The 21,723-nt window shown below is 42.8% G+C and overlaps 1 protein-coding gene across 2 annotated transcripts in view; it reads left to right on the top strand.

Annotated features, from left to right (window-relative positions):
* The first annotated feature begins 4,992 nt into the window (after positions 1–4,992).
* Positions 4,993–21,723, top strand: part of LOC148773305 (X antigen family member 3-like) — a 56,710-nt gene continuing 39,979 nt past the window's right edge. The window contains exon 1 of one of the 2 annotated variants that reach the window (XM_088833827.1): positions 4,993–5,538. In XM_088833827.1, coding sequence (XP_088689953.1) covers positions 5,490–5,538 — 49 coding nt within the window. In that variant the 5' untranslated portion in view covers positions 4,993–5,489. The remainder of the gene's footprint in view (positions 5,539–21,723) is intronic. The other variant, XM_088833826.1, reaches the window with a different exon arrangement.

The following is a 21,723-nucleotide window of genomic DNA, read 5'->3' as shown; positions in this document are numbered from 1 at the left end:
CCACACTCACACCTATGGATAGATCAACTAAACAGAAAATTAACAAGGAAACACAAACTTTAAATGATACAATAGACCAGTTAGACCTAATAGATCTCTATAGGACATTTTACCCCAAAACAATGAATTTCAACTGTTTCTCAAGTGCACACGGAACCTTTTCCAGGATAGATCACATGCTGGGCCATAAATCTAGCCTTGGTAAATTCAAAAAAATTGAAATCATTCCAAGCATCTTTTCTGACCACAATGCAGTAAGATTAGATCTCAGTTACAGGAGGAAAACTATTAAAAATGCCAACATATGGAGACTGAACAACACGCTGCTCAATACCGAACAAATCATAGAAGAAATCAAAAGAGAAATCAAAATATGCATAGAAATGAATGAAAACGAAAACACAACAACCCCAAACCTCTGGGACACTGAGAAGCATTGCTAAGGGGAAGATTCACAGCAATACAGGCACATCTCAAGAAACAAGAAAAAAGTCAACTAAATAACTTAACCCTACATCTAAAGAAACTAGAAAAGGAAGAAATGAAGAATCCCAGGGTAAGTAGAAGGAAAGAAATCTTAAAAATTAGGGCAGACATAAATGCAAAAGCAACAAAAGAGACCATAGCAAAAATCAACAAAGCCAAAAGCTGGTTCTTTGAGAAGGTAAATAAAATTGACAAACAAAGGGAGAAGAACCGAATCAAGAAAATTAGAAATGAAAATGGAGAGATCACAACCGACAACATAGAAATACAAAGGATCATTAAAGAATACTATCAACAATTATATGGCAATAAAATGGATAACTTGGAAGAAATGGACAAATTCTTAGAAAAGTACAACTTTCCAAAACTGAACCAGGAAGAAATAGAAAATCTTAATAGACCCATCCCAAGCACAGAAATAGAAGCTGTAATCAGAAATCTTGAGGCAAACAAAAGCCCAGGTCCAGACGGCTTCACAGCTGAATTCTTCCAAAAATTTAGAGAAGAGCTAACACCTATTATACTCAAACTCTTCCAGAAAATTGCTGAGGAAGGTAAACTTCCTAACTCATTCTATGAGGCTACTATCACCCTAATCCCAAACCCTGGTAAAGATGCCACAAATAAAGAGAACTACAGGCCATTATCACTGATGAACATAGATGCAAAAATCCTTAACAAAATTCTTGCAATCAGAATCCAACAACACATTAAGAAGATCATACATCTTGACCAAGTGGGCTTTATCCCAGGAATACAAGGATTCTTCAATATCCACAAATCAATCAATGTAATACACTACATTAACAAACTGAAAAATAAAAATCATATGATTATCTCAATACACGCAGAGAAAGCCTTCGACAAAATTCAACATCCGTTTATGATCAAAACCAGTAAGCCAGAAAGAAAAACACCAATATAGTATACTAACGCATGTATATGGAATTTAGAAAGACGGAACCAATGACCCTACATGCAGGGCAGCAAAGGAGACACAGATGTAAAAAACAAACCCTGGGACTCAGTGGGAGGAGTGGTTGGGATGATCTGAGAGAATAGCATTGAAACATGTATATTACCATATCTAAAATAGATGACCAGTGTTAAGTTCCATGCATGAAGCAGGGCACCCAAAGTCGGTACTCTGGGACAACCCAGAGGGATAGGGTGGGGAGGGAGGTGGGAGGGGGGTTCAGGATGTGGGGAACACATGAATCCCTATGGCCAATTCATGTTGATGTATGACAAAAACATCACAATATTGTAATTATCCTCCAATTAAAATAAATTAACTTTAAAAGAGAAAATGTGGTGATATATACAATGGAATATTATTTAGTCACATAGAAGAAAATTAAGCCTTTTGCAACAACATGAATGAACTTCAAAGGCTTTCTGCTACATGAAAAAACTGAAAGAGAGAAAGTCATATATTGTATGTTCTCACTTATATGCAGAATCTAAAAAAGTCAAACTTACAGAAATTTCTAGGAGTTTAGAATGGTGGTTTCCGGGGTCTGGGGAAAATGCTGAATACAAGGTACAAACCTCCAGGTATGAGATGACTAAGTTACGTGGAACCAATGTATAGTATGGTGAATATAATTAATAAAATGTATAGAAAGCTAAGAGGGTAGATCTGAGATGTTATTTCCTCAACAATTTTTAAAAAGGATTATGTGAGGGGATAGAGGGCCAACCCTGCCTGTGGTAATTGCTTTGCCAAATATGTGTGTATCAAATCATCCCATTGGCATCTTAAACGTACAGGTGATATGTCAATAATACCTCAAAAAAGGTGGAAAAAATAAGAGAGTCCTGAGTGTTTCCGGTGGGAGAACCCTCAAGCTATATTCTGTGTCCCTCTGACATCTCCCCATCATTCTTGAACTTTCCCTTATTACTGACATGACAAGGTGAACCAGGCTCATTTATCCTTTCCTTCCTCAGCCTGGGAACCCATCGTTTAGTGGAAAAAGGTGTTCAGAAGCTAGGATCTGGGGACTGGTGTAATTATTGCCATTGGAATGCTGCTGTTTCCACTAACTTGGGAATATATGTGTGTACACAATCACACACACAGAAACAGAGACACACATCTAGAGTCATACATCAGTCTAGCCACATACGCACACCTATCGAATAAACGTAGTTTGCATGGAGACCTTTAATTCCAGTAGAATTCCTCAGAATGTGTTCTAGTTTACTTCGTTTCCATAATGGAAATTCCCTTTTCCAAAAATGACAGATGTGGCTCTCAGCATATTTATGTATTTGCTGAGTTGATGAATCCCAACGCATGTAAGTGATCCCTCCTCCACAAAAGGGTCCTCCTCACAATCTATGCAGAACCATCCCTTGCCCTTGACTTCCACACCTCACTCAAGCTAGAATCCATAAAGCAGTTAGCCTCCTTCCCACCCAATCCCCAGGGATATCCTTCTTTCCACCTTGGGCTCTGACTCTCCAGGCAGGGATTCCCCTTTACACATACACATGCCTTGCCTGGCAGCACCTAATGGCTTTAGGACTGACTTGCTCAGGCACAAAAAATGGAGGAGAAAGAAAGGGTAGGGACAGGAAAAGGTGAATATGTCCTAATACAGTCAGCCAATCAACATGAACTGTAACAAATCCAAGCAATGTGATGAAGCCAGTCGTTTCTGTTTTTCTCATTGTCCTCCAGCTTCCTCTTCCTGACTCTGTCCTTTGCCCCAGTTCCTTTTTCCTTCTTAAGTCCTGCCCTCCATCAATAGTACCAATGTTACGAGGCATGATTCCCACATTATAACTGATCTCTGCTGCTTCGCTGACATTCAGCGTGACATCCCTGCAGCTGGGACACTCAAACTCTCTCTCTCACATGATGGACCAGAACGTTTCACTCCTAATTTCAAGGATAGGTAGGAGAGAAGGTGCAGGGCACACGTTGGAGCGTTCAGTCCTTCATCTGTGAAATGCGGATGATCACAAATTGTGGGAGAAACAGAGACAGCAGCAACCAGACCCCTTTCAATGAGTGCTACATGCCAAACCCAGTGCATCACACGACTCCTTGACATTCAAGGGCACGCCAAGTAGATTTCTATGCCGGGACATTTGCATTTGTTGTTCCTTCCATCTGGAATGCTCTTCCCTTAGATAACCCCATGGCCTGCTCCCTCACTTCCTCCAGATCTCTGCTTACTTGCCATCTTTCAGGGAGACGTTCCCTCATTACCTTGAATAAAATAATAACATCGTACCCACACATATCCTTTCCCCTGATCTAGCATTATCTTTCTTCATAGTGTCTGCCACCCTTGATTTATGTACTGACCACCAAATCTATGAAGGGAGAGACTTGGTCAGTTCTGTCCTATCACAATCTCCTCCAAAGGTGCTCAGGTCTATGGCAGGTGCTCAGAAAACATTTGCTGAAGGATAGTCTGAAGCCAGGCCCTTTGCACACATCCCTAACACGCACAGGTACCCTGCAAGACGCGCACTGGCCCGACTGTATTAATTATGATATGTACTTAGAATCCAGGGGACAACTGATACACTCAACAACACACCGTCAGCATGTCAGGTTCCAGGCGTTGGAATCATATCTGCCAGCTTCAAAACCCTCAGTTTCTGGACAGAGACCTCACAGCCAAGAACATAAGAGGTTTTCTTTCTGACACAGAAACTCCAAGCAGCTCAGATAGATACCCAGAGACACCAAAAAGAGCTCACTGAATCTCTGCACAGACAGCTCACAACTTGTCTCAGACCATCAAACACAATAGAGACCATAACCACACACACTGTGACAAAGACCCTCCAAACAGACCAAAGTCTTCCAGACAGAAACAAATGAGAACTGCACAGATACTTCACATCATGGAGACTGACTTCCAAACCACTGGACAATTACCAATCTAATACAAAAACCCTAAATGGAAAGACAGAACTTTTAATAACTCAAGAACATCATCATATAACCTTTGGATAAAGTCGCCAGACAAATGGAAAACCTGCACCCTGTGTACGCATCCCCAAGCAGCTGATAGTTTACACCTTTAGACAAACCCATTCTTAAAGCAGCTCAGAGACATCACAACTTGGTGCCCAGAATCAAAAACTCAGAGCTCTCACGATCTCAGGTGCACACGCCTACACAGAGATCTCACACCCAGGGACTGAAATGCCAGAAAGCTCCAAAAACGCACACCCTGGAATACAGGCACACGCATCCTAGGGGCTCTGTACTATGGCTCACAAAATCCACTCAGATCAAATACCCCGCCACACACAACTCCGCCCAAAGGCTAAAGGAGATCAAATGTACCCAGACAGCACCTGTGTTGTCACACGCAGAGATACACAAGCCCAGGCTCCCTGACACAGGTTACTCTCCAGGGAGAGACAGCAACCTCAGAGACCTCTCTCTGGACATGAATTGCATGCATTTGTGTGAATGACCGTGGGCTGCCACAAGATCCAGACTGAGCGAGAGTTAAACAAGACTGAAACGCCGTCACCATGCACAGCCAGAGACTGCGCCAAACCTCGCCCCTAACCAGGGCAGCTATTCGACCCCTTCGGGAAGAGCAAGAAAACTCTGAAAAAAATGGTATGCTCTAAAAAGCCGCGCACCACAACACGCCTCTGTCCCTCAGTTCCAGCTCTTCGGCCCCAGTACCTGTAACAGCCAGCCAGCCAATTGGAACTGGCCAAGAGACGAAGCAGGACGGAAGTCACGGGACTTCCGGCGCCTATTCGCGCCCTGGAAGAGCTAATTCCGGCGATCACGCGGTGACCAATCAATGCCCAGAACGCTTCCGTGACGCCTTACCCCAAACTGGCAGCCCATCTCGCTCCGTAGCCGTCCCCCCTTGGATGTAACCATGTAGAAAGGAAGGGGTGGAATTGGAAACGTGACGAAGACAGTTGCCGCTTAACACCGGTGTCAATCGGACTCAAATGCATCGGGAAGACGGAATAGAGCGAATGGGAATGGACCCAGTGGTGCCATGGGTGCCTCCGCTAGGAACTCTGGTCAATGCCCGAGGCGGTGGAAAGGTACTCTATTTGTTGTCATACGCCCTCTCGAATGGTACCTTCCAGAGTGGGTGTTCTTACCGCTACCCGTCACTGGGCCATCCCAGGACAGAACTGTTTCATCTCGCGCGCCCCTTGGTGGTGAGACTGGGGAACAGCCGATGTAGATGCCGGTGGACCATTAGAGGGTGATCCTCCAAGGGCGGAAAGGCAAAGTTAGGATGAATACCCCACCGATTGCTGCAATCTTGGACTCAGAAAAATGTCTTCCGAAACTGAAGATTACTTCTGTGTAGTGGCCACTGTCCTATCAGGAAGCATTGAAAGCATTTTCTGTGTGCTGGGCATTGTGCTTGTTTGTGCTTTCCTGTTTAATACAGAATAGGTCTCAATGGGGAAACCCAGCCGCAGTCCCGCAGCGGGCAGGGGAGAGAAATTTTCGGACTGGGATCTGAAGGTGTGGAGTGGGGAAGGCCTCTGTCGTTGACTGCGAGTAATATGTGAGAAGGACAACAGGATTTTCCATTCTGTTAGGAAAGGGGTCAACTCCGAGGGGACCCAAGGACACTGCGTAGCTGAGATAAAGACCATGTACTCCCTGAATATGTTCTCTAGCAGAATCCCCAGCCTGTCTAGCTATGCCTCTCTCAACAAGTTTAAATTTACTTGTTCATTTCGACATTCATCCTCTTCACAGTTTCTGTCAAGCACAACTATGTGTGATAGGAAAGAGAAAATCAACTTTGGCTTCATGGAACTTACATTGTTTTGGGGTCATATAGCCCCAAAAGATGAGTAATTTATCGGGTGTTCATAACTGCTGTGATTAACATTAAACTGGGATAGTGAAATAGAGAGAGGGGATGATATCTAGAAAGAGTGGCCAGGGAAGTTCCTTCTAAGATTGTGACATTTGAGCAAAATCCTAGAGGAGATGCCTATCTCGGCGAAAAGTATCCCAGACAGAGTTAAGGCCAGTGGAGAAACTGGGGAGTGGAACTCAGTGTAGTGTGTATGAAAAGAGTGAGGATGTCTATGGGACTGTCACAGCATGATGGAGGGAAAGCCAGGAGATCCGATGAGAGTGGTGATGAGGGGCGGGCCCCTTAGGGCCATCTGGCCATAAGGGGAACTTTGACTTGATCCACAGGAGGTTTCTTACCAGAGAAACCCCCAGGGTTCTTTCAGAGGCCCAGATCACACAATGATTGTTGAGGAGCTCTAGATTCATCCCAGGAAAACCACAGAGCCTCTGCAGTTGAACATGCCTTTCCTTGAATCCCCTACAGTCAAGGGGAGTCCCCCCCTACTGCTCCCAGTGAACATCCGTGTCAATTGATGATACCCTCAGGAGAGACCGAGGAAGGACCCTCACGGAATGAGTGAGGTCACAGTCAGTCTTGTAAAGACAAAGAGGGAGAATATAACAGGCACAGATGGCAGGCAGAAAGACAAAGATAGAACATTGGACAGGGTCAGAGAGACTGTTTCTGGCAACAAAGGATCCCCAATTAGCACCCACCTATGGGCCCCCAGCTCTGCTACTGGATGATGTACCTATCTCTACAGGAGAAAAGATACTGCTCCCCACCAGGGACTGTCTCTAAGAAATGATTCTGTTGCCCCTGGCCTGCGTCTTAATCATGCTCCCTTGGCACACATCACGATTCTCTGTCCTGATCAAGACATGGAGATGTTCCAGTGATGGGGAGGCTCATGCTGTACACAGGGTCCCTCACAACCTGTCCAGCTCTGTCTGCCCTCCTGCTTACCTCAGTCTCAATGAATGCTTTGATGCGGGAAAGAGAGGCAGGGATCTCTGCATTTGTGGTGGAGCCTCATGCAAATTGGTGAATGTGAGGTTTCTCCCCAACTGCTTGGAGGTTCACCTCTGTATTTTCCACCACCACATCCCCAGGGAATGTACAGATTACATTCCATATATCAGGCAAGAAGCTGGGTGTGTGATGGGGAGACACAGAGACATATCCTGACAATGAGACAGTCACGGGGTCCTTGTGGCCTGTGCCAGTGCCCCCCTCCCCCACTACCTGGCCAGGGTTCTGCTGAGTCTTCCCTGCCTCCTCCAAGGAGCCCAAGCCTGCATCCAGTTCCTCCTGTCCTCATGAGCCGAGACCTTCCATCTGCACTGGGCCTTGGGCTCCCATCTGCAAATGGTGGCCTCTTTGTCGTGGGTTGGGCAGATTGTCTGAGTGACAATCACAGTTTTTTCACAGGGCCGCTATCAAAGGTGGTAGTCATGTGAGGAAGTATTGTTCTTATCAGTATTGTTACTGCAGCCTCCCGTGTACTGCACATGACTTGCCCTCCCTGAGGATGGGGCCACAAGCTTTTACCTCTGTAGGGAGGCATGGTAGAAATCTCAGTAAGTGTGATATCACAGGTCTACTTCTAAGACCCATGAGAATGGGGTCCATCCAGACTTCCTCTTAAGACTATTCTCATATGCAGATACATGAACAGCTCAGAGACCCAACCCTCTGGACAAAACCCTCCCAAAGAGTTCAGAGGCTTCATGCCTGGGACAGAGATCCACGAACAGTTCAGAGAGCACTCATCCTGGACAGCAACCCAAAACAGCTCAAATACATCACACCTGAGGACACAGACCCTAACCATCTTAGACAATTCCAACTCTCAGTTCAGTTCAGTCGTTCAGTCGTGTCCGACTCCTTGAGAGAAGCATGCTCTCTGTGGACTGCAGCATGCCAGGCCTCCCTGTCCATCGCCAACTCCCGGAGTTTACTCAAACTCATGTCCATTGAATCAGTGATGCCATCCAACCATCTCATCCTCTGTCATCCCTTGTCCTCCTGCCTTCAATCTTTCCCAACATCAGGGTCTTTTCAAATGAGTTAGTTCTTCGCATCAGGTGGCCAAAGTATTGGAGTTTCAGTTTCAGCATCAGTCCTTCCAGTGAATGTTCAGGACTGATTTCCTTTAGGATGGACTGGTTGGACCTCCTTGCAGTCTAAGGTACTCTCAAGAGTCTTCTCCAACAGCACAGTTTGAAAGCATCAATTCTTCGGCACTCAGCTTTCTTTATAGTCCACCTCTGGGACTATACATACATGCTACTGGGAAAACCATAGCCTTAACTAGATGGACTTCTATGGGAAAGTAATGTTTCTGCTTTTAACATGCAGTCTAGGTTGGTCCTAATTTTTCTTCCAAGCAGCAAGCCTCTTTTAATTTGATGGCTGCAATCACCATCTGCAGTGATTTTGGAGCCCCCCAAAATAAAGTCTGTCACTGTTTCCACTGTTTCCCCATGTATTTGCCATGAAGTGATGGGACCAGATGTCGTGATCTTAATTTTCTGAATATGGAGTTTTAAGCCAACTATTTTTTTTTAATTGGAGGCTAATTACTTTACAATATTATATTGGTTGGTTTTGCCATACATTGACATGAATCCACCCTGGGTGTCTATGTGTTCCCCTTCTTGAAACCCCCTCCCACCTCCCTCCTCCCCATATCCACCTTCTGGGTCATCCCCATGCACCAGCCCCGAGCATCCTTTATCATGCCACGAACCTGGACTGGCTATTCGTTTCACGTATGATAATATACATGTTTCAATGCCATTCTCCCAAATCATCCCACCCTCACCCTCTCCCACAGAGTCCCAAAGACTATTCTATACACGTGTGTCTCTTTTGCTGTCTCGTATACAGGGTTAAGGTTACCATCTTTTAAATTCCATATATATGCATTAGTATACTGTATTGGTGTTTTTCTTTCTGGCTTACTTCATTCTCTATAATAGGCTCCAATTTCATCCACCTCATTAGAACTGATTCAAAAGTATTCTTTTTAATGGCTCAATAATACCCCATTGTGTATATGTACCAAAGCTTTCTTATCCATTCTTCTGCAGACGGACATCTATGTTGCTTCCATGTCCTCAGTATTATAAACAGTGCTGCAATGAACACTGAAGTACATGTGTTTCTTTCAATTCTGGTTTCCTCGGTGTGAATGCCCAGGAGTGCGATTGGTGGATCATATGGCAGTTCTATTTCCAGTTTTTTGAGGAATCTCCACACTGTTCTCCTTAGTGGCTGTACTAGTTTGCATTCCCAGCAACAGTGTAAGAGGGTTCCCTTTTCTCCACACCCTCTCCAGCATTTATTGCATGTAGACTTTTGGATAGCAGCCATTCTGACTGATGTGAAATGGTATCTCACTGTGGTTTTGACTTGCATTTCTCTGATTATGAGGGATGTTGAGCATTTTTTCATGTGTTTTTTAGCCATCTTTATGTCTTCTTTGGAGAAATGTCTGTTTAGTTCTTTGGCCAATTTTTTGATTGGGTCGTTTTTTTTTTTTTTCTGGAATTGAGTTGCAGGAGCTGCTTGTATATTTTGGAGATTAATTCTTTGTCAGTTTTTTCATTTGCTACTATTTTCTCCCATTCTGCAGGCTGTCTTTTCATCTTGCTTATAGTTTCCTTTGCTGTGCAGAAGCTTTTAATTTTAATTAGGTTCCATTTGTTTATTTTTGCTTTTATTTTCAATATTCTGGGAGGTGGGTCATGGAGGATCCTGCTGTGATTTATGTTGGAGAGTGTTTTGCCTATGATCTCCTCTAGGAGTTTTATATTTTCTGGTCTTACATTTAGATCTTTAATCCATTTTGAGTTTATTTTTGTGTATGGTGTTATAAGGTGTTCTAGTTTCATTCTTTTACAAGTGGCTGACATGTTTTCCCAACACCACTTGTTAAAGACAGTGTCTTTTGTCCATTTTATATTCTTGCCTCCTTTGTCAAAGATAAGGTGTAATAGGTGCGTGGATTTATCTCTGGGCTTTCTATTTTGTTCCATTGATCTATGTTTCTGTCTTTGTGCCAGTACCATACTGTCTTCATGACCGTGGCTTTGTAGTAGAGCCTGAAGTCTGGCAGGTTAATTCCTCCAGTTCCATTTTTCTTCTTCAAGATTGCTTTGGCTATTCGAGGTTTGACTGTTAAAGTTCTGTTAATAAAGTTTCTTTTTCTACTTGCATTTTTTTTTGTTAAATTTATTTCTGGGTATTTAATGTTATTGAAAGTTCATGGTGTGTGATTTTTATTGCCAAGTTCAGCATGTATGTAGAGATAGAATGTTTGTTTATATATTTTCTGTCCAACAGTTCCTCTATATATGCATATTAATTCCAAAAATTTATATCTAGATCCTTTTTGCTTTTCAAAATATACTATTATATTTGAATATTAACAATTTGTAGTGCCTTAAGCCTTATATCTTTTCTCATTTGGCAGCACTAAGCAAAACTAGCCAGAATAGTCTTGATTAAAACAGGTGATAATCGGTATTTTTCCTGGTAGGAAATGAAAAATGTTCTCCATTTCAACCTGTTTACTTTGCTTTTTTGTAGATATATTTTATCAGAGAAAGTTCCATTCTATTCCTAGTTTCCTGTCTTGAATATAGATTAATTTTCATCAATTGAGATGATCACAAAATTTTTCCCCTCAATTTTTCCATTAATGTTGTGAATTACATTGTGAATTATATAGTGAATTACATAAACCACCCTCTCACTTCTAGGGATAAAAAAATTTGTTCATGACGTAGTGTTTAGGAGTAATCTATATGTTAATACATACATACATACATATATATATATATTCCGGAGAAGGCAATGGCAAGCCACTCCAGTACTCTTGCCTAGAAAATCCCATGGATGGAGGAGCCTGGTAGGCTGCAGTCCGTGGGGTCGCTAAGGGTCGGACACGACTGAGCGACTTCACTTTCACTTTTCACTTTCACACATTGGAGAAGGAAATGGCAACCCACTCCAGTGTTCTTGCCTGGAGAATCCCAGGGACGGGGGAGCCTGGTGGGCTTCCGTCTATGGGGTCACACAGAGTCGGACACGACTGAAGTGACTTAGCAGCAGCAGCATATATATATTCAGTTCAGTTCAGTCGCTCAGTCGTGTCCAACTCGTTGCAATCCCATGAATCACAGCATGCCAGGCCTCCCTGTCCATCACCAACTCCTGGAGTTCACTCAAACTCATGTCCACCGAGTCGCTGATGCCATCCAGCCATCTCATTCTCGGTCGTCCCCGTCTCCTCCTGCCCCCAATCCCTCCCAGCATCAGACTCTTTTCCAGTGAGTCAACTCGTCGCATGAGGTGGCCAAAGTATTTGAGCATCAGCTTTAGCATCAGTCCTTCCAATGAACACCCAGGATTGATCTCCTTTAGAATGGACTGGTTGGATCTCCTTGCAGTCCAAGGGACTCTCAAGAGTCTTCTCCAGCACCACAGTTCAAAAGCATCAATTCTTCGGTGATCAGCTTTCTTCACAGTCCAACTCTCACATCCATACAGGACCACGGGAAAACCATAGCTTTGACTAGATGATCCTTTGTTGGCAAAGTAATGTCTCTGCTTTTTAATATACTATCTTGGTTGGTCATAACTTTCCTTCCAAGGAGTAAGCGTCTTTTAATTTCATGGCTGCAATCAGTATCCGCAGTGATTTTGGAGCCCCAAAAAATAAAGTCTCACACTGTTTCCAATGTTTTCCCATCTATTTCCCATGAAGTGATGGGACCAGATGCCATGATCTTAGTTTTCTGAATCTTGATCTTCAAGCCAACCTTTTCACTCTCCTCCTTCACTTTCATCAAGAGGCTTTTGAGTTCCTCTTCACTTTCTGCCATAAGGGTGGTGTCATCTGCATATCTGAGGTGATTGATATTTCTCCCAGCAATCTTGATTCCAGCTTGTGCTTCTTCCAGCCCAGCGTTCCTCATGATGTACTCCTTATATAAGTTAAATAAGCAGGATGACAATATACAACCTTGATGTACTCCTTTTCCTATTTGGAACCAGTCTGTTGTTCCACAGAGCCACGTAAAACTCAGTAGGATGAAGGAACTAGGGGGGAAAACAGACGTGTCAGTAAGACTGGACCTGCCCTGGGTGGGTGGGGGAACTGAAGCAGGGGTCTAATCCCTGCATTGGGGCAATTGTCTGAGTCAGAAGAGAAACAATTAAGGCTGAGAGTAAAACGGCTGATATGTGGAAGCCTAAAGGGAATGAAAATCATACATCCTTGCCACATCCATACATACCCTGGACAGGGATGCAGGTGCCCTGGAAGTTGCAGTCTCTGGGAGCTGGAGTTTAGGGATTGTGGAGCAATCCCAGGTTGAGAGCCCCTCTTGATGGTGGAGAAATGATGGAGGGGATGTGAAGGAGGAGATTCTGGTGGGAAATGCCTGTGGAGGAAAGCCAGGCAGCCATGGAAGCAAGGCGATACTGCTGAGTCACGTGTGGGGGGGGTGGAGCCATCACTGTGGCCTCCCTCCCCGCACACTGGCATTGGCCGCTGAGCAGTAGAGAGGCTGACCCAGAGAGTGCGTGATGCACTGAACTACAGAGTAGGACCGCACCCAGGGTGCTCTTTCAAGTGCCTGTCGTGCCAATATACAGAGTAGGAACCCAGCCAGGGGGGATCCTCTATGTGCCTGATGCACTGAACAACAGAGAAGGACCCCAGGCAAGGGAGCCCTCTAAGTGCCTGAACGGGCGGAGATACAGAGAAAGACTGGCCAAAGAGGCCTTCTCATCACCAGCTACAAGAGGCCAAACAAAAAGACTCTGAGAGGGCATTAACTTCTGCGGCAGAGTTAGTCCATGTCCCTGAACGCTGGGTGCCGCCAGTGAGAGGGTAACAGGCAGGAAGGCCAGGGGTCTCCAAACGGAGGAAATAGGCTGCAAGTGTCAGACATTTTTATCTCTTTTAAGTGGCAGGAGGAAACAAACTACCTATATTTTTCCTTCTCTATACAAATTTTAAAAGGAGGTTTCTCTTAAAGTCTCCTAAATTTTCTTAAAATACTGTGTTGCCATTATGACACCTGGTTTCCTCTGATGTTAACTATTCTCAAACCTTGAGTTAACCAATGCATTTTTCTTATGGGAGTGTTTGTCTTAAGCTATGTTAATGTACTATGCATTTACCCCAAACTCTGTCTTCAAGTCGGTTCCTCCTAATGGCTCAGAACCTACTTGTCATCTGAACCTACTGACTCAGAACCAGTATGTTATACTCAGACATTGTTCCCCTAATCTATGTAAATGAAACTATCTGGTAATCTGTCCTTCTACAAGATTCAAGTCAATCGTTTTATGGCCCAGGATGAATCATCTGGTGCTAAGATTATCCCAAAATACATCTTATGGATGAGGGGCCTGGTGCCATTCTGAGATTTAAGACATTCCTTTCTTTCATTAACAGACTGCTAGTGACTATATAACATCCAGCTGAAGACTAGCAGGGGGGTACTCTTTCTGCCCCCTTCTGATGCCTATATCAGAAGCTTTTCCTATCTTCTTTATATTTTAATAAAACTTTATTAGACAAAAGCTCTAAGCGATCAAGCCTCATCTCTGACCCCGGATTGAATTCTTCTCCTCAGGAGGCCAAGAATCGTGGCATCTTTTCGTGGGTCAACAACAACCTTTCACCAGGATCCACAGAAGCCAAGCAGCTGTGCCAACTGTCACTGGGGCAGAGCTGCCACAGGCAAAAAAAACGTCTTGCATCTATGCACGCAGAGTTGCTTTGGTCGTGTCCAACACTTTGCGACCCTGTAGACTGTGGCCTGCCTGGCTTCTCTGTCAGGGGGTTCTCCAGGCAAGAACACTGGAGCGTATTTGGTAATACTGGTTGCCATACCCTTCTAGAGCACTGTATTTCCTTCTGCCCTACCGCCAACTCCCCTGAGTACCTGGTGTTGCCAGAACCCCTGTGACCCAAGCAGCTGCAACACCTCCACAGTTGGCTCTCATAGGGGCAAACCCAAGTCTTCCAGTGCAGCCTCAGGAGCAAAATCCAGTGGACAACCCACGTGCAGAGGTGGAAATAAAACCACAAATGAAACCCAGGGGCTGTGTAGGTAAGGAAGAAGACCCAAAAGCTTCCCAACAGCTGCACAATCTGCAGATTAAATCCACATGATCAACTAGACAGACTCTCTATGGAAGATATTAAAGGACATTGGGAGCTGCCACTAAAGGAAACGCAGTAGTTCTGATAGCTGTGGACACTGGAGGCAAGAACAGGCAGGTGTAGGGCCAGATTAAAATCTGAGCAACAAGTAACATAAAATGGAAACCCAGTACATTTAACAACTGATCTTTCAGCAGAAACTCTGCAGGCCAGAAGGGAATGCAGGATATATTTAACGTACTAAAAGAGAAAGATCTACAGACAAGATTACTCTACCCAGCAAATATCTCATTCAAAACTGATGGAGAAATAAAAAGCTTTTCCGATAAGCAAAATTAAGAAACTTCACTACCACCAAACCAGCTTTACAACAAATGTTAAAGGGACTTATATAGTCAAGAAATACAAGAGAAGAAAAAAGATCTACAAAATCAACCCCAAACAATTACGAAAATGGCAATAGGAACATAAATATCAATAACTACTTTAAATGTAAATGGATTAAATGCTCCAATCAAGAGGCACAGACTGGCTGAATGGATGCAAAAACAAGACCCAAATATATGCTGTCTACAGGATACCCACTTCAGTCCTCAAGACACATATAGACTGAAAATGAGAGGTTGGAAACATATATTCCACACAAATGGGAAGCAAAAGAAAGCTGGAGTTGCAATCCTCATATCAGACAAAATAGACCTTGAAGTAAAGATTACAAGAGGTAAGGAAGGACACTACCTAATGATCAAGGGATCAATCCAAGAGGAAGACATAACAATTTTAAGGAGATCCAACCAGTCCATTCTAAAGGAGATCAGTCCTGGGTGTTCATTGGAAGGACTGATGCTAAAGCTGAAACTCCAATACTTTGGCCACCTCAGGCGAAGAGTTGACTCATTGCAAAAGACTCTGATGCTGGGGGGGATTGGGGGCAGGAGGAGAAAGGGACGACAGAATGAGATGGGTTGATGGCATAACTGACTCGATGGACATGAGTTTGAGTGAACTCTGGGAGTGGGTGTTGGACAGGGAGGCCTGGCGTGCTGTGATTCATGGGGTCGCAAAGAGTCGGACACGACTGAGTGACTGAACTGAACTGAACTGATGCACCCAACAAAGGAGCACCCCAATACAAAAGACAACACTAACAGACATGAAAGGAGAAATTGACAGTAACACAAAAGTAGTAGGAGACTTTAACTCCCTATTCACACCAATGGACAGATCATCAAAACAGAAAATTAATAAGGAAACACAAGTGTTAAATGATACATTAGATGAGATGGATCTCATTGATAGCTTCAGGACATTCCATCCAAATGCAGAAGAATACGCCTTCTTCTCAAGTTCACATGGAACATCTCCAGGATAGACCACATCTTGGGTCACAAAACAAAGTTCAGTAAATTTAAGAAAACTGAAATTGTCTCAAGCATCTTCTCTGACCACAATACTATGAGACTAGATATAAATATCAAGACAAAAACTGTTAAGAAACCCAAACACATGGAGATTAAACCACAGGTCTCTAAATAACCAACAATTTACTGTAGAAATCAAAAGGAAAATCATAAAAATTTCTAGAAACAAATGACAATGAAATCACAACTCAAAACCTATGGGATGCAGCAAAAGCAATTCTAAGAGGGAAATTTACAGCAATACAATCCTACCTCAAGAAACAAGAAAAACACTGAATAGACAGCCTAACTTTACACCTAAAACAACTGGAAAAAGAAGAAGAAAAGATCCCCAAAAATAGCAGAAGGAGAGAAACATAACAATCCGAGCAGGAATAGTGAAAAATAAATGGATGAAACAATAGTAAAGGTTAATAAAACTAAAAGCTGATTCTTTGAGAGAATAAAACTGACAAAGCTTTAGTCAGGATCTTCAAGAACAAAAGAGAGAAGAATCAAATAAACAAAATTAGAAATGAAAAAGGAGAGGTTACAACAGACAATGCAGAAATACAAAGGATTATAAAAGACTATTATGAACAACTATATGGCAATAAGATGGATAACCTGGATGGAATGGACAGATTCTTGGAAAAGTTCAATCTTCCAAGACTGAACCAGGAAGAAATGGAAATTATGAACAACCCACTTACAAGCACTGAAATTGAGGCTGTGATCCAAAATCTTCTGAAAAACAAAAGCCCAGGATCGGATGGCTTCACAGGAGAATTCTATCAAACATTTAGAGAAGAGCTAATGCCTGTCCTTCTAAAACTCTTTCAAAAAATTGCAGAGGATGGAATACTTCTAAACTCATTCTATGAGGCCACCATCACCCTGATACCAAAACCAGACAAAGACAACAGAAAAAAAAAAAGGAAAACTACAGGCCAATATCACTTATGAGCATAGATACAAAAATCCTCAACAAAATTTTAGCAGAATTCAGCAACACATCAAAAGCCTCATACACCATGATCAAGTAGGGTTTATTCCAGGTATGCAAGGATTCTTCAACATACACAAATCAATCAATGTGATACACCATATTAAAAAATTGAAAGGTAAAATCCATATCATCATCTCAAGAGATGCAGAAAAAGATTTGACAAAATTCAGTACCCATTTATGATTAAAACTGTTCAGAAAATGGACATAGAAGGAACCTACATCAACATAGTAAAGGCCATATATGATAAGCCTAGAGCAAACATTATTTTCAATGATGAAAAACTGAAAGCATTCCCCCTAAGGTCAGGAATGAGACAAGGATGTCCACTTTCACCACTATTATACAACATAGTTCTGGAAGTCCTAGCTATAGTAGTCAGGGAAGAAACAGAAGTAAAAGGAATCCAGAAAATAAAAGAGGTAAAGCTCTCGTTGTTTGCAGATGACATGATACTGTACATGGAAAGCCCTAAAGATAGTATCAGAAAATTACTAGAGCTAATCAGTGAATTTAGCAAGGTTGCAGGATACAAAATCGATAGACAGAAATCTCTTGCAGTTCTATATACTAACAATGAAAATCCAGAAAGAGAATTTAAGGAATCAGTCCCATTCACCATTGCAACAAAAAGAATTAATATCTAGGAATAAACTTACCTAAGGAGACAAAAGAATTGTACTCAGAAAATTATAAGACATTCAGGAAAGAAATCAAAGATGGCAGAAACAGATGGAGAGATATCCATGTTTGTGGGTAGGAAGAATCAATATTGTGAAAATGACTCTACTACCAAATGCATTCTACAGATTTAATGCAATCCCTATCAAATTACCAATGGTATTTTTCACAGAACTACAACAAGAAATTTCACAATTCATATGGAAACACAAAAGACCACGAACAGCCAAAGCAGTCTTGAGAAAGAAGAATGGAGCTGGAGGAATCAAACTTCCTGACTTCAGATTATACTACAAAGCTACAGTCATCGAGACAGTATCGTATTGGCACAAAAACAGAAATATAGACCAATGGAACAAGACAGAAAGACTAGAAATAAATCCATGCACCTATGGGTACCTTATTTTTGACAAAGGAGGCAAGAATATACAATGGGGCAAAGACAGCTTCTTCAAAAAATGGTGCTGGAAAAATTGGACAGCTACATGTAAAAGAATGACATTAGAATGCTTCCTAACACCATACACAAAGATAAACTCAAAATGGGTTAAAGACGTAAATGTAAGACCAGAAACTATAAAACTCTTAGAGGAAAACATAGGCAGAATACTCGGAGACATAAATCAAAGCAAGATGCTCTATGACCCACCTCCTAGAGTAATGGAAATAAAAGAAAAGGAAAAAAGTGGGACCTGATTAAACTTAAAAGCCTTTGCACAGCAAAGGAAAGTATGCTGCTGCTGCTGCTGCTAAGTCAGTTCAGTCGTGTCCGACTCTGTGTGACCCCATAGATGGAAGCCCACCAAGCTCCCCTGTCCCTGGGCTTCTCCAGGCAAGAACACTGGAGTGGGTTGCCATTTCCTTCTCCAATGTGTGAAAGTGAAAAGTGAAAGTGAAGTCGCTCAGTCGTGTCCTACCCCTAGCGACCCCATGGACTGCAGCCCACCAAGCTCCTCAATCCATGGGATTTTCCAGGCAAGAGTACTGGAGTGGCTTGGCATTGCCTTCTCCGAAAGGAAAGTATAAGTGAGGTGAAAAGACAACCCTCAGAATGGGAGAAAACAATAGCAAATTAAACAACTGACAAAGGATTATTTTCCAAAATATACAAGTAGCTCATACAACTCAATGCCAGGAAAACAAAGAACCCAATTAAAAAGTGGGGAAAAGACCTAAACAGACATTTCTCCAAAGAAAACACATAGATGGCTACCAAACACATGAAAAGATGCTCAACATTGCTCATTATTAGAGAAACGCAAATCAAAACTACAATGATATATCACCCCACTCCGGTCAGAATGGCCATCATCAAAAGTCTACAAACATTAAATGCTGGCGAGGGTGCCCTGTTGGTGGGAATGTAAATTAATACAGCCACTGTGGAAGTCAATATGGAGATTCCTTAAAACACTAGGAATAAAACCACCATATATGACCCTGCAATCCCACTCCTAGGCCTATACCCTGAGGAAACCAAAACTGAAAAAGACCCATGTATCCCATTGTTCAATCCAGCAGTATTTATAATAGGTAGAACATGGAATCAAGCTAGATGTCCATCAGCAGATGAATGGATAAAGAAGTCTAGTACATATACACAAGGGGATATTATTTAGCCTAAAAAAGGAACGCCTTTGAGTCAGTTCTAATGAGGTGGCTAAACCTAGAACTTATTATACAGAGTGAAGTAAGTCAGATAGTGAAAGATAAATATCATATTCTATTGCACATATACAGAATCTAGAAAAGTGGTACTGAAGAATTTATTCACAGGGCATCAGTGGAGAAACAGACATAGAGAACAGACTTATGAACATGGGGAGAGGGTAGGAGGGGATGAGATGTTTGTAAAGAGTAACTTGGAAACTTCCATTGCCATGTGTAAAATAGATGGGCAATGGAAGTTTACTGTTTGGCTTAGGAAACTCAAACAGGGGCTCTGTGTCAACCTGGAGGGGTGGGATGGGGAGGGATATAGGGGGTTCAGGAGGGAGGGCATGGAAGGACTGATGCTAAAGCTGAAACTCCAATACGTTGGCCACCTCATGCGAAGAGTTGACTCACTGGAAAAGACTCTGATGCTGGGAAAGGGTGGGGGCGGGAGGAGACAGGGACGACGAAGAATGAGATGGCTGGATGGCATCACCAACTCTATGGACATGAGTTTGAGTGAACTCCGGGAGTTGGTGATGGACAGGGAGGCCTGGCGTGCTGTGATTCATGGGGTCGCAAAGGGTCGGACACGACTGAGCGACTGAACTGAACTGAATGGCAGATTCATGTTGAGGTTAGACAGAAAACAACAAAATTCTGTAAAGCAATTATCCTTCAATTAAAAAATAAATAATAAAAAAGTTTTCCATGGCAAATGCCGCAACAGATCTTTCACATACTTCTGACTTACCTTCCAAGTGTTTGGGGTGCAGGGAGAGAGCAGCCACAAATGTCTTTTCTTCTCTATAGCATCCTCCATTGAATTGATAGTCATCAGATCTCGGGAGCCATCCAGCTGTCTGATTCCTCACTTATATCCTTATTATTACATAATAAGAGGATGCTTACATCTCTGAGCCCTCATCTGAATCTTCATGCACCTAAAAAATATTTCTGCAACAGAGGACCTACTCAGAATTCACTCTGCTTAGGGAATAACAGGGGATTATAAATAGCAACTGTTGTGCCCTTACAGACATATGAAAATCCAGGTCCAAAAGGACAGAAAATGGGAGGTTCAAATCTACCACGTGACTTAAGTTTGAGTATCCCATCTTACCAAAAAGTATGTGACAAAGCTCATAGGTCATGGAGCTGCCTGTAAAGATTAGGTCCTAGCTGGAAGAAAAGGGAAAGGAATGAGGGGAACTTCCTGAGACAAAATGACTTGAGTCTTATCTGCTCTGTCTCCTTATTGGTTATGACATGACATAACTGGGCTCCCCTGGTGGCTCAGATGATAAAGAATCTGCCTGCAATGTTGGACACCTGGGTTCGATCCCTGGGTTGGGAAGATCCCCTGGAGGAGGGCATGGCAACTCACTCCAGTATTCTTGCCTGGAGAATCCCCATGGCCAGAGGTGCCTGGCGGGCTACAGTCCATGGGGTCATAAAGAGTTGGACATGACTGAGTGACTAAGCACAGCACATGACATAACTAAGGGTATCAACACTGGCTCTAACACACTGTGTGAAGGTAAGAAAGGTATTTACATCTTTTGGATCTGTTTCCCCATTTCTAAAATAGAAATTACAATTTTGCACTAAATATTTTTAATGAACAATAAACAAGATAACATAGATGAAGTAGGTGTTACATTGGAAATGGATTTGGCTTATTTTATTCCATTTGTTCATTTAAACTCAAAATGTTTAATTTCATTTATCTTGACAATTATAATTGTCTCACAAATGACACAGATGTTTAATTTCAAGTAGACTATAAGGCTAACTTTTAAAATGAATTGGGCTTCAGAAACGTATTTTGTCTAAGTAAATATATTGATTCAATAGCAGTGTAGCTGGTATGAGACATGGCATCCATTCTAAGGTTGGTTTGTACAAGAGGACTGAGAAAGCTACACTAAGTCATAGTATGTAGAGACAACTGTGCTCCTTGCTGTGTGTGATGACAGAGAAAATAAGCCAATATTCTAGTCATGCAACACCACACAACTCAACACCAGACTCTGTCACATAGTCAGGTAGTCAGTCCTTAAATAACACTGCAGGGGCTACAGGGCCACACAGTGTACCATGGAATTGTTAGTTTGGCTTGTCTCCCTTTTTGACCAGTAAGGAGACAATGAACCCAAATGGATTCAGTTTCTAACTTTCAGACAGTGAAGAAGCAATATGGCCCTGGTGTCAGTTGCCTTGTTCCTCGTCCCATGGTTTGACACTGAATTGAAAGGCCTCAGTAACGGGCACTGCAGGTAGAGGGTCTCTCTGCCAGGAAGGAGCCCACAGTTGTGCTCTATGGCAATGAGAAGTTCTGTAGTCCACAGCTGTACTCTCAGCTGGGGCTAGGGAGACCATCCTATGTTCAACTGAGACCAGAGATGGATGAGTAACAACCTCGTGTCAGCCTCCAGCAAGATAAGCAGGCAGGTGAGAAATTGC

Source organism: Moschus berezovskii, chromosome X, assembly GCF_049115385.1.
Source record: "Moschus berezovskii isolate FMDL1 chromosome X, NW_MosBer_1.0, whole genome shotgun sequence".
NCBI classification, from domain to species: Eukaryota; Metazoa; Chordata; class Mammalia; order Artiodactyla; family Moschidae; genus Moschus; species Moschus berezovskii.
This window is presented reverse-complemented; position numbering and strand designations above follow the sequence as displayed.